The sequence below is a fragment of the Piliocolobus tephrosceles genome, chromosome 5 (assembly GCF_002776525.5).
Source record: "Piliocolobus tephrosceles isolate RC106 chromosome 5, ASM277652v3, whole genome shotgun sequence".
NCBI classification, from domain to species: Eukaryota; Metazoa; Chordata; class Mammalia; order Primates; family Cercopithecidae; genus Piliocolobus; species Piliocolobus tephrosceles.
In genome coordinates this window covers 102,325,206-102,340,883 of record NC_045438.1, presented here as the reverse complement: position 1 = coordinate 102,340,883, position 15,678 = coordinate 102,325,206, and the positions used below count along the sequence as shown (strand labels likewise).

Here is a 15,678-nt window from a genome sequence, read left to right as displayed (position 1 = left end):
TAATTGCTGTTAGATTAAGGATAAGGATGAAGACTGATCTTAACTGCTTCCTGCTGACAGGAGGTGCCCTTCTGGGGAAACGGAAGTCAGAGTTCCCTCAGAGGCCAATGTAAGGGTTCCCAGCAGAAGGGGCCATTGTCAGAGGCTCCAGTTGCATGACCGTTTGAAGTTTGATTGCCTGAAGGCAAGAACAAACTCAGTTATCAGAAAACATGTATCAAAATGAAACAAGAGGAGGGATAAGGACAGCTCAAAAATTCCAAGGTCTTTTACCAATTTGCACAGGGAGAGGGAGGCCAAACACCCAACTAGCAAAAAAAACTTTACCCTTTTGCAGGCATGTTGGGCTTCTGTGTTCCCTTCCCCTGAGCCCAATCCTAAGCCAACTAGTTTAAGGTTTGGGAAATTAACTCTTTCTAGTTTGAAGGATGCATCTGAGGGGACTGTCCCATAGTACAGAGACACAATTACCTATCAGTGAAGAGAGGACAGAGGAGAAGAAAGGAAAAAAAAGAGGACACCTATAATCCCATCACTTTGGGAGGCCAAGGTGGGCGTATTGCCTGAGGGTCAGGAGTTGGAGACCAAGCTGGCCAATATAGTGAAACCTGTCTCTACTAAAAATACAAAAAAATTAGCCAGGCGTGGTGGCAGGCACCTGTAATCCCAGCTACTCAGGAGACTGAGGCAGGGGAATTTCTTGAACCAGGGAGGTGGAGGTTGCAGTGAGCTGAGATTGCACCATTGTACTCCATCCTGGGCGACAGAGTGAGACTCCATCTCAAAAAAACAAAAACAAACAAACAAAAAAAAACAAAAACTAAAGCTGTGTTCCCATTTTTTCTTGTTTGTTCACACTTCCATATTAGTTTTATCATTGTCCAGTGTTACTTTACCTATTTTTTGCTAACTAGTGTGTTTTTCCCAACCTGATATATTCGATATTCTTTTATCAGATGTATTGGCAAAGTATGACATGTACAGGGGGGTTGAGGGCAACTAGTAACAAGGAAACAAAGATACCTTCTTTTTTTAAGATGCCTTTTTTTTTTTAATGCAAAATGCCTAAAGGCTCTTGTTTTGATTAGTTTATGAAAGGAAAACAAGCCAGTTCTGTATCTATAGTATATTGTTGCTCTTTTTCTTCCCAAACTCTAACTTTGAGGAAAGAGCTGCCATGAGCTTTACTGTTTGTGAAGAAAAGTATTTTTCTTAATGCATGTTGGAGAAGACTGCTAAATAGAACTTCTATCAGACTAGGCAGATTTTAATTGTGACTTTACATGTCATACTAATAATTTCCTGTATGATAATTCTGGAGCTATGAAGAAATAGAAAAACCAAAGCAGGAAAAAATGGACAAGTGATATGTTACAATTTCTCAGGAGACACTCCTTGCCCCTGTTCTTTTTTTATCTCACTCACTCTGTGATCTCATCCTTCCCATGGTTTTGAGAGGTGAAGCCAGCTGGACTTCCTGGGTCGAGTGGGGACTTGGAGAACTTTTCTGTCTAGCTAAAGGATTGTAAACACACCAATCAGCACTCTGTAAAAACGCACCAATCAGCACTCTGTGTCTAGCTAAGGATTGTAAATGCACCAATCAGCACTCTGTAAAAATGCACCAGTCAGTGTTCTGTGTCTAGCTAAAGGACTGTAAGTGCACCAATCAGCTCTCTGTAAAACGCACCCATCAGTACTCTGTGTCTAGCTAAAGGATTGTAAACGCACCAATTAGCACTCTGTAAAATGGATCAATCAGCATTTTGTAAAATGGACCAATCAGCACTCTGTAAAATGGACCAATCAGCAGGATATGGATGGGGACAAATAAGGAAATAAAAGCTGGCCACCCCAGCCCACAGCAGCATCTGCTCAGGTCCCCTTCCATGCTGTGGAAGCTTTGTTCTTTTACTCTTCACAATAAATCTCACTGCTGCTCACTCTTTGAGTCCGCACCACCTTTAAGAGGTGTAACACTCGCCGTGAAGGTCTGCAGCTTCATTCTTGAAGTCAGTGAGACCATGAACCCACCAGAAGGAAAAAACTCCGGACACATCAGAAGAAACAAACTCTGGACACACCATCTTTAAGAGCTGTAGCACTAACCACAAAGGTCTGCGACTTCATTCTTGAAGTCAGCGAGACCAAGAACCCACCAGAAGGAACCAACTCCAGACACAGGATTTATATGTCAGTCACTCCAGAATGTACCTCACAGGCCTCCCCTCTCTTTTGAATTCCATTTCCAAGTGTCTATTCGATAACTCCATTGTTTGACTTTCTTAATGGCATGTCAGATTTAACATTTCTAATTTCTCCTCTTCCCCACTACAAATTAACTTACTCCTTGCCAAGTTTTCTTTTATTTTTCTAGTGGGATTTGTTTCAGTCAACTAATCTCCCTCTTCCCAAATTCAATCCCTTATCATCTCCTGTTGGTTCTTGTATCTCTCAATTCCTTCCCATGAAATTGAAGATGTTTTCCATTTTCAGTGTCATCTCTAGTCCAAGCTACCATCATATCTGGCCTCACAGAGTGTGGCCATTTGACTAAGTTTACCAGGTAAAATACAGGATGCCAAGAGTATAAGTATGTTCCAAATATTGCATGGGACATACTTGCACTAAAAATATTTTTATTTATATGATATTCACATGTAACTGGGGATCCTATATTTTATTAGCTATGTTTGGTAATTTTATATATGTGAGAGAGAAGAGATTATTTTATTACACAGAGTGGTCAGGGAAGGCTGCCCTCCAACCTCAGTGGGCAGACTGGTTGGAGTTTCTCCAAGGATCCCCTCCCACCTGGCTGTCTCATTCCTCCCTCTAAAGAAGTACATCTAATTGCTGTTAGATTAAGGATAAGGACAAAAACCGATCTTAACTTCTTCCTGCTGACAGGGGATGCTGTTTTGGGGAAACGGAAGTCAGAGTTCCCTCAGAGGCCAATGTAAGTGTTCCCAGCAGAAGAGGCCATTGTCAGAGGCTCCAGTTGCATGACCGTTTGGAGTCTGATGGCCTGAAGGCAAGAACAGACAAACCCTGTTACTAGAAAATGTGTATCAAAATGAAACAGGAGGGATAAGGACAGCTCAAAAATTCCAAGGCCTTTAACCAGTTTGCACAGGGAGAGGGAGGCCAAACACTCAACTAGCAAAAAAAAAAAACTTTACCATTTTGCCGGCATGTTGGGCTTCTGTGTTCCCTTCCCCTGAGCCCAATCCTAAGCCAACTAGTTTAAGGTTTGGGAAATTAACTCTTTCTAGTTTGAAGGATGCATCTGAGGGGACTGTCCCATAGTACAGAGACACAATTACCTATCAGTGAAGAGAGGACAGAGGAGAAGAAAGGAAAAAAGAGGGCACCTTTTAAAGGAGTCCCAGGGATTCAGGATGCATTTGAAAGTAGTACAGACTAAAGGTGAATGGCTACCCATCTAGAACGAGGGGAGCAGGCATGCCTGGTTTTCTTCTCTTTCTAGCAGGTACCCAGAGTACATGAGGGAGAGAGGGAAGAATGCCCTCTTTCCCTCTTCCATCCTTGCATCCCCGAGTCAGAGTGACCTTGGCAGGTGCCGCCATGAGTACCAAAGTGGCTTTCACCCATGAAACAGGGGGGCCTAGAGAATAGGAATTATCCACCCTCACCTATGCCTCTATCCCCCCAACTGTCAGTAGCTTTGGAGTTCCCTACACCTCATTTATGCCATGGGTATTAATGTGACCTTTATCCATGAAACAGGAAGCTTGGGGTTGGGTTAATCAGCTACACACGCTCATCTGTGCTGTACCTTTTGACTTCCATTATTCTCTGCCTCTGGATCCCTCAGATCCATTTTTCTATCCTAGGGCTTTGACCCAAAGCTTAGAATTGAGTCTGGGACAAAAATTTGTCTTGAGGGGGCTGCATGGACTCCTTATCATAAGCTAAATGCTAAGTTAAAACTGTGGAACTGAGTCCTCCTCCAACAAGGGAGGGAAAGGATGTCTTGTGAGACACCCAGATAACTGGTAGCTATAGTTATGCTTGCTAAGATTTGGGTGCATGGTAATTGGCTTTGGTTAGCTTTCTTGGTCTTACTTTCCCAAAAAGGAAATCTCCAAGTGATGGGTATCTTATTTATTCCAATTGCCAGGCAGGATTTGCAGGATAATTGCTCAGAACTAGAATATTGATCCAGATTTCTACATTACCCATACCTTTTGTTCTTTCTGAGCTGCAGCTGGAGACTGCTGGTTGGTTCACAGGAACAAGCAGGGTTAGCCTAAAATATAAGCGAAAACTTCAAAACAAGTAGTGAGTTTAGAATTTAATGACAAATATATGATACATTTTGAAACATGATTTCTGTCTCTCCAGTCCTCATTTTTGTTAAAAAACAAATCTTCATAGGACTGAGTGGTTTGCAAAATGGACTTTAGCTTTATACTTGGCCTGATTATTTGCAAAACATACAGCAAGAATAGTTATTTTTACATAGGTTTTTTGGATTAGCTTTGGTGGACCTCTGTTCCCCAAGGAATCTCAGATAAGACCTTTTAAAGCTGAGCCCAACCATGGGATTATTCTCAAATACCTGTGAGTTGAGTGATCCTCTCCTCTTAAGGTCCCATAATAAACTTGGAGCTCCTAGATCTGTTAGATAGTGACATTCTTTACTGACCACAGGTCATGAACCCTGTACAGGAACTGTGTAGACAAGGGTATGAGGCAACTGGACTTCTATCATCCCTGCAAGTTGAGACTGACTCCTTAAAGGTAAGCATACCCTTCCAGTCAAAGCCTTGGTAAAACAACCACTTTCTCCCATTGTGTCCTGCTGCAAAAGAAAAATGGATTCTTCTTCCACTGATGCAAATGGCTATATTGCCATAAGTTGAGAATACTCACAGAGAGTTTCCAAATTCTAGAGGAACCAGGCAGAGAGAAAAAAACATTCCAAAGTTTGTTTATAGGAGTATCCCTTACTCAATTATTAAAGGTTGTAAATAGTTCAAGATAAGTTTCCTCGACTATGAAAACCCAAGCAAGAATCAGCAATATTCCAACCAAAAGTCAAAAAAGTTGCTTCAGCTTTCTGAGCTCAGTCCATTTAGTTAACTCTTGTTTTGCTTGATATTTGTGAAGTTTCAGCTCTTCATGAGTCCTGTACTGTTTTCCTCTATTACAATGTTACAGTTTCAAAGTTATCATAAGCCTATATTTCAGAGCACCTGTTACAGTTCTATAGCTTATTAGAAACCATCTTTTGAAAAGGATTAAAACAAGACAACAATTGTCTGTGAATAGCAAAATGTCCAGGGTAGTTACAGTTAGAAGCACAACTGACAAAAAAGTTTGGTTATCTCCCTAATGGTTTACAGTAACTTAAAATAGCAACTGAGGACTAAGCTCTGATTTTTATCTTGCCCAAATTCCTTTCTAAGGGGTCTGGGGAGTCATGTCCTACAAACCGTAATTTCTCATCGGATGGGTTTTATTTAACCCTGTATATTGTGACTTACTTTCCAATTTGACTCTGGCATAACAAGGAAGAAAATCACAATGTTTTACCCCAAGTATATTTCCTTGCCATACCTTAAAATTGTCCTGCAAAATCTCTTGTGGGAAAAGTCCACATTCTGGCTGGGCTCGGTGGCTCACACCTGTAATCCCAGCACTTGGAAGGCCAAAGCGGGTGGATCACCAGGTCAGGAGATCAAGACCATCCTAGATAACACGGTGAAACTCCATCTCTACTAAAAATACAAAAAATCAGCTGGGCATGGTGGTGGGTGACTGTAGTCCCAGCTACTCGGGAGGCTGAGGCAGGAGAATGGTGTGAACCTGGGAGGCGGAGCTTGCAGTGAGCCAAGATTGCACCATTGCACTCCAGCCTGGGTGACAGAGCGAGACTCTGTCTCAAAAAAAAAAAAAAAATCCACATTCTCTAGAAATATAGAAAACCTCCTTTCCCCTTTGTTTTCTTTCCTTTGTTTCCAGATCCAAGAGATAATCAACTAACAGTCAGGTACCCTTTTAGGTCTGATAAACATTTTACAAGTCTGCTATCTGAGAGATTCCTCTGCACAATAAATCTTGGTCTCCACAGTCCTTTATCTTAGCCTGAACATTCCTTTCCATTGATCTCAGGTCTTCAGATAAACTCAACTAATTGTCAGCCAGAAAATGTTTAAATTTACCCATAGTCTGGAAGCATTGCCCCCCTGCCCCCACTTTAAGTTGTCCCACCTTTCTGAACCAAATCAATGTATTTCTTAAATGTATTTGATTGATGTCTGATGCCTCTCTAAAAGTACATAAAACCAAGCTGTACCCCTACCACCTTGGGCATATGTTCTCAGGACCTACTGAGGGCTGTGTCACAGGCCATGGTCACTCATATTTGACTCAGAATAAATCTCTGAAAATATTTCATGGAATTTGACTCTTCATAGACAGTAGTTTCAATTATGTGTTATAATAGTAATTCCTAGCATTTTTAACTTTAAGATAAAACTTGGTAAGTTGCTTTGTGTGCTAACTGCAGCCAATGTTTGCTTTCTTAATTAAGGGCCTGGTTATTCCATATGTCCCCAGGCCTTACCAATTGTGAAGCCAGCAAGTCAAATAGTTCTCAAAACCCAAAAGACAGTTTGTAACCTTAAAACACTTAGCAAACTTTGCATCTGATCTGCAGTTTACCAATAATCTTTAAGGCTTTTATTTCTCAAAGATTAAAGTCATGTGAACTGAAAGGTACCACAGATTTTATATTCCCTTTAAAAAATATTTGTTCCAAGTGCTTGTCTTTCTTTAGGCCAAATTAGTTAGAGAGCTTTTGAAAGACATTACACACAGTACACAGACATGCAGAAGAAAACCCAGTCGCTGGGTGGAGCCTTTTAAAGGACAGGCATGGGAAAACATGCAGATATCAAACCAGAAAGAAACTTATTCCCTAAGGCAGGATTGCTAAACAAAGCCTTGCCAAGCAGTTACAGACCATGCCCTCAGGATGTAAAACAAGATGGAGGCTTGCAGCACAAACCATACAGACTTGCAAAGCACACCAGATTGGCCACAGCCCAAGACTAGCCCCACAAATCCTGTTTCACAATTAAGCTTTACAGAAAAAATGAACAGTGATTGTTAGGAGATCTGGCCTAGCAAAGGGGGAAAATATCTTTAAGGCTTAACTGCTGATGGAGTGGAGAGGAGGAAAGAAAAAAAATTTTTTAATGCTTGAGGAAGAACCTCTTATTCTTATGCAACTGATTCCTCCACCAGGGAGAAAAGATTAAGCTTAATTACTGTCCAATAGAGTTAAACCTGTTAGCCAGGGAAGAGGAAGGCTGTGGCAGCACTCTGTGGCTGGGACCAGTCAGCTGGTTGTGGGGGACTTTTGAGCCATGCGTCCTAGCCCTGCGCAGGGAGTGGAGATAAGCTTGGAGCTGCTGCTTACCAGTCTGTCCTGAAAAAGGAAGAAAAAGGTCACGAAAATTCTCCCAACCCCAGGGAGCGGCTGTGGGTGGTGGTGAGGTTTCCCATAAGCTCAGAAGTCCAGGATGAAAAGGCTTAGAAGCCACAGTGAGAGGTTTTGTGTTCTCATTTCCCTCACCACTTCTTGAGCCTCCGCTTTGCACACTGAAAATGTTGCAGGACTTCTCCTTGGTGCAGCTAAAGATGGTGTTCTTTGTCCCACGCCCACAAAAATTCAGGCTTGCAGACTGATTTGTTTTTCTAAGACCACCAGAGCGGGCACAAAAGAACCAGCCAGTATAGGCAAGGGTAGGAGCAAAACTGCAAATTTATTTTTGGTCACCTAGCTTCAGGGGGAGAAGGTGGGTAGGGAGAGGTCTGTCAGCCTCCGGCAAAGGAGGCCAAGAGAGTCGCCCAGTGAGCTCTCTGGCAGAGTTCCTGATACAGTCCCGACTGGGGGCTGGGAAGTCAGTGGGGCGCGCTGGCCGGGAGGGGCTTTTCTAGGAGTGGGAGGGCAATAGGCAGGGCACGGGCCTGTCAGGGGCGTTCCCCAGGTGCGACCAGGTAAATCTTGGTCTCTTCGGATTGACGTCACCTGGCGCATGCCCCGTAGGTCTGCACCTTACCGGGAGTCGGCTGCATTTTTGCACAGCGGGAAAAGTTGGTGATGAAGAACCCGGAAGCGCACCATCTTGCCTCCGTTTGTCCAAACACAGACAATTTGAATGGTGAATAAAACAGGGTTTTATTGGGTGAAAAGGAAGGAAAGGGGGAAAGAGGGACTCCCTAGGCCAGAGTCCCTGCTAGAGCACTTCCCTCCAGACTGTTCAAATCCCAGGTTCTACACAGGAAGAGGAAGGGCCAGGCTCCTCCCCACAACAAAGGGTGTGAACTTCCCAAGGCTCCACCTCGATGGAAAGGCTGGTTGGAGCTTCTCCAGGGACCCCGTCCCACTTGACTGTCTCATTAATCTTTTTTGAGTGAATGATATTTTTCTATTTAATATTATTTCTGTGAGATTTATCTAGTTGTTACATGTGTCAATAGTTTATTCCTTTTAATTGCTATACAGTTTTTCATTGTATATGCCACAATTTAATTATCTTGCTCCTTCTTGTTGATAAACATTTGAGTTGTTTCCGGTTTTAGACTATTATGAGTAACGCTGCCATTAATATTCTTGTCTAAAAGGGCCATTTACACTCATTTTTTGGCACTCCTTTCTCTTGGTTCCTTGAATTTTCAGGTCATACAGTTCATATATATTTAGCTTTAGTAAATACTGCCAAATGGTTTTCTAAAGTGTACTAATTTTCACTCCTACAAGCAATGTAGAATAGTTTTTGTTGCTCCATACCCTCATCAACACTTGCCATCCTCAGTGCTTTAATTTTAGCCATTTAGTGGTATCTCCCTGTGGTTTCACTTTGCATTTCCCTGATAACTAATGATGTTGAGCACCTTCTCATATGTGGGTTGAACATTTGGATATTCTCTTTTTTGAAGTGTTTAAATATTTTTGCACATTTTTAGAATAAGATTTTCAATCTTTTTTTGTTACTGATTTGTGAGAGTTCATTGTATATTCTAGAAATGATACTTTATTGCATATTTGGACTGGAGGTACCTTCTCCTAATTTATGGCTTGACTTTTTACTCTTTTAGTGTTGTCTTTTGAGTAAAGATTTTAATTTTAATGAAGTTCAACTTAGCAATCTTTTCTTTTGTGATTAATAGTTTCTGTGTTCTTTTTAAGACATCTTTGCTATCCCAGGTTCATGAAGACTTTGTTGTCTTGTAGATGCTTTACTGTTTTATCTTTCATATTTATTTCTATGATTATCTTTAGTTAGTTTTTGTGCATGGTGTGAAGTAAGTTTCAACATTCAGTGTTTTTCTACATGGATATTCTATTGACCCAGCACCGTTTAGCAAAACAACCATCCATTTCCCCCTGAATCGAGTGGCTTTTCTGTGGTAAATAAGGAGACCATATGTTTTGGGTTATGTTTGCTTTTTTCTGTATGTGTATCAACACCACATTATAAAAAAAAATTATATCTGATAGCTTAAAGCTCTCTAGCTTATTCTCCTTTAATTTTGCTTTTTACTATTTTAGCTTTTTTTCTGTAGTTTCATATAAATTTGAGAATCAGCTTGTCAGTTTTACACATAGACACACACACACACACACACACACACACACCATACTGTTGGGATTTTAACTGGCATTGCTCTGAATCTAGAGATAAAAACCAAGAACTAACATCTTAACAATTTTAAGTCTTGCATTCTAAGTATTTTGTTTATCCCTTCAGTTATTTAGGTCTTTAATTTCTATCAGCCATGTTTTGTAGATTTCAGTGTTCAGATCTTGGATGAGGTGTTTGGGTTTTATAAAAATGACTATTAATCTGAATCATTAATTGGTAATGTTTACAAAATCTCTAATAATTTTACTATTATGTAGAGCCTGCAATTGTATTAAGATCTCTGAGATAGCAATTTTCCGTATTAGCTAAGTAATATCTATAAGTACTCCGTATTATAATTTCACTTATTTTACAAATTGTGTTCAACATGTTTTTTGTAGTATATTTGCTACTTATTTTAAAATTTGATTAAGTGGTAGCATTATTTAGAATCTGATTTATTTTCTGGTTAAATATATTAAGATGATACCCTGTCACCGCGCCTGAGGTCTGTGATATATTTGTTAAATGAAGGGGGAACTGGTGAGTTGGCAATTTCAATTTGGTTTTAAGTAGTTTATCTCCTCTCTATATTAAAAACTTCTAAGTTATTAAACCCAAACATCAATTTTAGACATAGAGAATTAAAGTTGTGATCACATGATGCCAAAATATTTAATCAATTTAGTTTAAAACGTTAAACTAATGGTCTTAACTGTCCAGTTGTACAGTTATCTTGGCATAATTCAAAAATTGGCTATAATTTTGTCTGAATTAACCGAATTAGCCTGATTCAATTTAAACATATCCTAAGATGTTGAAAAACTGGTGTGTGCATATCCATTACTGTATTAGTGTGTAGTGGTAGTATTAAACGTGTACATTCACTGAGTTGGGACTATCTTTTATTTCTTTGAATATCACTAAGTGCCGTAGCACATAAGTAAACTCTCTCAATTATTTTATTTCTTTTTTTTTAAATTATAGGCCACTTTTGTATGGTAGAGATCTTTGCTTTTTAAATTTTATTTTAGCAACTTCCATATATGTTCCCTTTAGTTTTTAAAGTTTAATATCACCCAACACCAAAACTTGAATTAAAGTTGTGATAAAATATACTAGTAGTTCACTTGTTTTACTGTTTTACTTTGAATACAAAAGTTTAATGATGTTAAAACTAGCTTATTTCCAAATGTCAAGGATACATAAAGTGTTCAAATAATAGTTATAATAATAATGGCTAACACTAACATATATTCACTGTGAACCAAGCAGTGTTCTTAGCACTCTACATAAATAACCACAGGTAACCCTCACAAAAACTCTGAGGTGGGTAATGTTCTTATCCTCATTTTACAGAAATTTAATAAATGGTTTAATTTATTTCCATTTTATCTTAAGTTTCTGATTGTACTGTGTAATTAAAATTCATTTGAAGAATTTGATAGAAAACATAATGCAAATCTTCTATGCTTTTTGTCTTTTTAAATAGAAGAGTCATGCCCTATCCTGAGAATAGAGGGACATCAGCTGACCTATGACAACATAAACAAAGTTGAAGTTTCAGGTAGGCAGTATAATCCTTTGCAAAGTAATATTTTATGTAAAATTATCACCAAATGCTAGATATGGAATACATTATAGGTGAATCTTTGATACTGCAATTTAAGATCATAGCATTAACATAAACATTTTAAGAATTCTTTTTAATTTTTTTTTTACAGTCTCACTGTCACTCATGCTGGAGTGCAGTGGTGCAATCTCAGCTCGCTGCAACCTCCGCCTCCTGGGTTCAAGCAATTCTCCTGCCTCAGCCTCCCAAGTGGCTGGGACTACAGGCACATGGCTAATTTTTGTATTTTTAGTAGAGATGGGGTTTCACCACATTGGCCAGGCTGATCTCGAACTCCTAGTCTCAAGTGATCCATCTGCCTTGGCCTCCCACAGTGCTGGGATTGCAGGTGTGAGCCACTACGCCCAGCCCATAAAAATTTAAGGTAGATGATGTAGAAAAAGTTCTGATAGCAGGGTTCTATATGTTTAATCTGTGATCAACAATACCTCAACTTCTTGGAGAAAAAAAAAATTATTTAAAATTATACAAGTTGTGACCATTGTAGAAATTTTGGAAGAAGAAAAAAAATTGTGAGAAGGAAGATGTCACTACCCAGATAAAGACAAGATTATCATTTTGGTAATCCTTCTTATCTTTCCTTTTGATAATCTTTCTTACCTTTCTTTCTCCTTCTTTTCCTCCTCCTCCTCTTTCTCTCCCATGTAAATGCTAATGAGCATGTGACACACAAACACATATAATTCTTATATTACATTCATGTGTAAGCATTTCCTCTCATCAATATACATTTCTTTAAAGCATAATTTTGTAAAAGGTTGCTTAGATTTAAACTGAATGGCTGTGCTATTTTTAATCTAATTTTCTTACTTTAGACATCAGAGCTGCTGCAGTGAGTTACTCTAATTTTTACTTAAGATAATTCCTAGGTCAAAAGAAATTAAAATTGAATTTTTTTGAAATATATTCATGAAATTTTTTCTAGAAAAATGGCTACATGTTTTATATGCAAAGTGAATTTCATTCTCTTTTACACTAAAGGGAGAAAAATAAAATCAAGAAATTTAGCTGATCCCAAGCAGCAAGATTTTGTTTGAAGTAGATCAATTAATAGATAAGGGCAACACAAAATTCTGTTTAGAAATCAATATTTGTATTAGTTTATTAAATTTAATAAAACTGCTGTATTGAATCATTTGTTGCATTTGACAGGTTTTGATCTAGGAGAGAGCTTTTCTCTAAGACGTGCATTTTGTGAAAGTGATAAAACCTGTTTCAAATTGGGAAGTGCACTTCTTATTAGAGACACTATGTAAGTAAAAAATTATTTTCTTTATGTTTAATAATACTTCATAAATTATTTTCTAAGGAGATTTCAAATAATTTGTTTTAAAAATATAGTTTTTCAATAGCATCATCCTCACTGGAATGCGGTGGTAAATGTGTTGTTAATGTATTTGTTGTTTATAAAAATCATTGCAATCTAATCTTTGCTCTACAGTGTAAATATTATTTATATGTACAGAAAAAAGGCATGATCATTAGAGAATAGTAATTAAATCCATTTCTGAAGAAATATTGTTTATGTTTAAAGTAGACATAATATTAGATTTTTCAATGTAAACATTAAAATATAAGGCATTATATAGATTCAGAGCCAAAAGACTGATATTTATTGTATAAATTTTTAGATTTTCTATGCTTCTTAAGTTAAAATAAAATAATTTAGCTCTTAGGTGTTCATCTCATCTATTGTATAGAGTACATAGTAAATAAAAAGCTGTTTTTGTGCTTTTATTTTTGGTCTTGATACTCATTTAATTTTAAAATAGATTTACCAAAGTTTTCCCTTATTTTTTCTTTCTTTTTTCTACAGATACACTTAGAGTTAAAAAAAAAAAATCACTTTCCATTCAAATAGTGACAATTGGTCAGCAACAATACAGGGCAACAGTGATTTCCCACATAGTTGAAAATAATTAAAGGATGACTTGATAGTAATTCAGAAAGCTGAGTTATCAGGCAGGCAGGTAGCACATATGGTCAGGATAATTATTCCTGGAGTCCAAGATGAATGTTTTCATGTATGAATATGCTGCAATAAAGACCCATCAAAATTCTACTTAATATGCAACACATATGTTTTTGTGTGAAAATATGTATTTATGTTCTCACTTCCTGGGTGGTCGCCTAATATTTAAGACAGACAAGATTGTGGAGAACATCAAAATTTGAATTCTGTTTTTTTTTCCCCCCCCCCCCCCGAGACAGAGTCTCGCTCTGTCGCCCAGGCTGGAGTGCAGTGGCCAGATCTCAGCTCACTGCAAGCTCCGCCTCCCGGGTTTACGCCATTCTCCTGCCTCAGCCTCCCAAGTAGCTGGGACTACAGGCACCCACCACCTCGCCCGGCTAGTGTTTTGTATTTTTCAGTAGAGATGGGGTTTCACTGTTACCCAGGATGGTCTCGATCTCCTGATCTCGTGATCCGCCTGTCTCGGCTTCCCAAAGTGCTGGGATTACAGGCGTGAGCCATCGCGCCCGGCCAAAATTTGAATTCTTAAAGGGAAAAAGCATTAATCATCTCATTGCCCTTCCTCAGATGTTCTGGGTAAATGAGGTTCATAACCTACACTTTTTCCTTGAGAAAAGTTTCTTTTAAACCTATTTTGTGATACTTTTGGTAATTTTCATTTAATGACTGAAATGGTTCCTTAAAAGTAAACTACTCAATACTTGGTAAGAAACAAGAATATTAAGGAAGGAAGGAATTTCAAATCAGGGGATATAATGAGTGATTGTTAGGTGGGACACTTCAGCAGATGTAACTGTACCGACTTGTGCTACAGCGGCCGCTGTTCAGGTGGTCTCATAAGCAGGCATTAAACTCTCAGGGCACAGCAGTTCCATGCTTAGGTATGCATATGCCATAAAGGAAAGATGAAGAGCGCAATATTTCTTACATGTATATATTTAGATGTTTCTTAACTAGTAGTAGATAACTTTAATTAATAAATTTAAGAAAAGCAATACATTCTGTTTAAAAATTAAGATGCATTTTCTCTCCCCACCTTCTTTCGGATTTAAACCCCTGTAATTCTGGCCAGATGGCAAAAGGATTGGAGTGAAACCTTTTAAAAGTGACTGGACTGCATGTGAGAAGACTTAGCTAATTTTAAGTAGCTACATTGGAAAACTTGCTGCCACATTTAGACAATGCGATTTCTTTTTGAATTCATGTGATTATAAATATTAGGCATGACTTGGAATTTGTTTTCTGAATTTTGGGTTCTAAATCCCTGCCCAATCCATGGGTAATGAATGTAAGTGAATTCTCTGGTTCTGTGGAGCAGAACCCTGGTACCTCCACTATAGGAAACTGGGGGTATCTGGCTGAGCTGCCCAGCGAGTGTCAAGTAGCTTGGCTCATTTCCACTTGCATTTCACTTGTTGAGCCAAGTATGCTAGGATGCTTCTCTTGCATGATGCCATTTTGATTTTTCAATGAGGCTGGAGTAAAGTTGCAGTTATTTATATATTTGTAAATAAGCTGCTTTGCAGAGTCAGCATGGGAAAAGGCAGATACTATTTTATATGGAAAATGTGGATGCTTTCTGTGCCTGAGCTTGCTTTTATTGTTCTGGCATAGCTCAGGTGAGATTCATGAAAGGAGAGACCTAATAAGTATGTTGGTCTGATACCTGTTAGGCATATTCAATGCCTTGGGCCTTGCTTAATGTAAAACTCCCAAAGACTGCTTTTGCAGGGGCCTTCCAGATAGACATCTGTCAGGTCCACAACACAGGTACTAACAAGGGTAAATCGTGAGTCTCAGGCAAAATTCAAGTCACCTTTTATCTCTGGATAACAATGCAGTAACCAAGGGCTTCTGCCCTGGGCAATGGTATCACACCTTGTCGGTTGCCCATGGTTCTTTTGTGTCCTGAACCCATGCTAAAGTTATAGGGAAGCTTATGAGAGGTCACACAGACAGCATATATGTTCCCTGGAGGATGGTCCCTTCCCTGGCCATTCCCCTGCCAACGGTTAATTGTGGAGGCCACATTCTAAATATCCAAGGAGTAACTTGTAAATTACACTGCAGACTCTCCCCGCAGGGGGCCACAATAACCAACCATCTGCAGTGAGGAGCTTGGAGGGTCCATGGCCAACACCAGGTTTTTTTGTTGTCGTTTCCATACCTTTAGGGGTGTTGAGGCAGGCAATAACAGATTACTGTTCATCCCTTTACCTGGTTGTAGAAGGTCATCCTTCCTCTCATAGATCTGGCCACGTGGCCTGGCCCTACATGGGTCAGTGACTAACTAGCTAATTCTGTAACTTTCAGGTAATGAACCACAAGGTTAAGCCTTGATAAACTGCCAGCATTAGTGCAGATTACCACAGGTGTCACCTCCTTGGTGATCACTATCTACACTGCCTTGA

At 39.0% G+C, this 15,678-nt stretch overlaps 1 protein-coding gene across 2 annotated transcripts in view; it reads left to right on the top strand.

Moving 5' to 3' along the window:
- COL19A1 (collagen type XIX alpha 1 chain) overlaps positions 1-15,678 on the top strand; it is a 341,119-nt gene that overhangs the window by 21,973 nt on the left and 303,468 nt on the right. For both annotated transcript variants that reach the window (XM_023230284.2, XM_023230285.1), the window contains exons 3-4: positions 11,155-11,229; positions 12,448-12,547. In XM_023230284.2, coding sequence (XP_023086052.1) covers positions 11,155-11,229; positions 12,448-12,547 — 175 coding nt within the window. The remainder of the gene's footprint in view (positions 1-11,154; positions 11,230-12,447; positions 12,548-15,678) is intronic.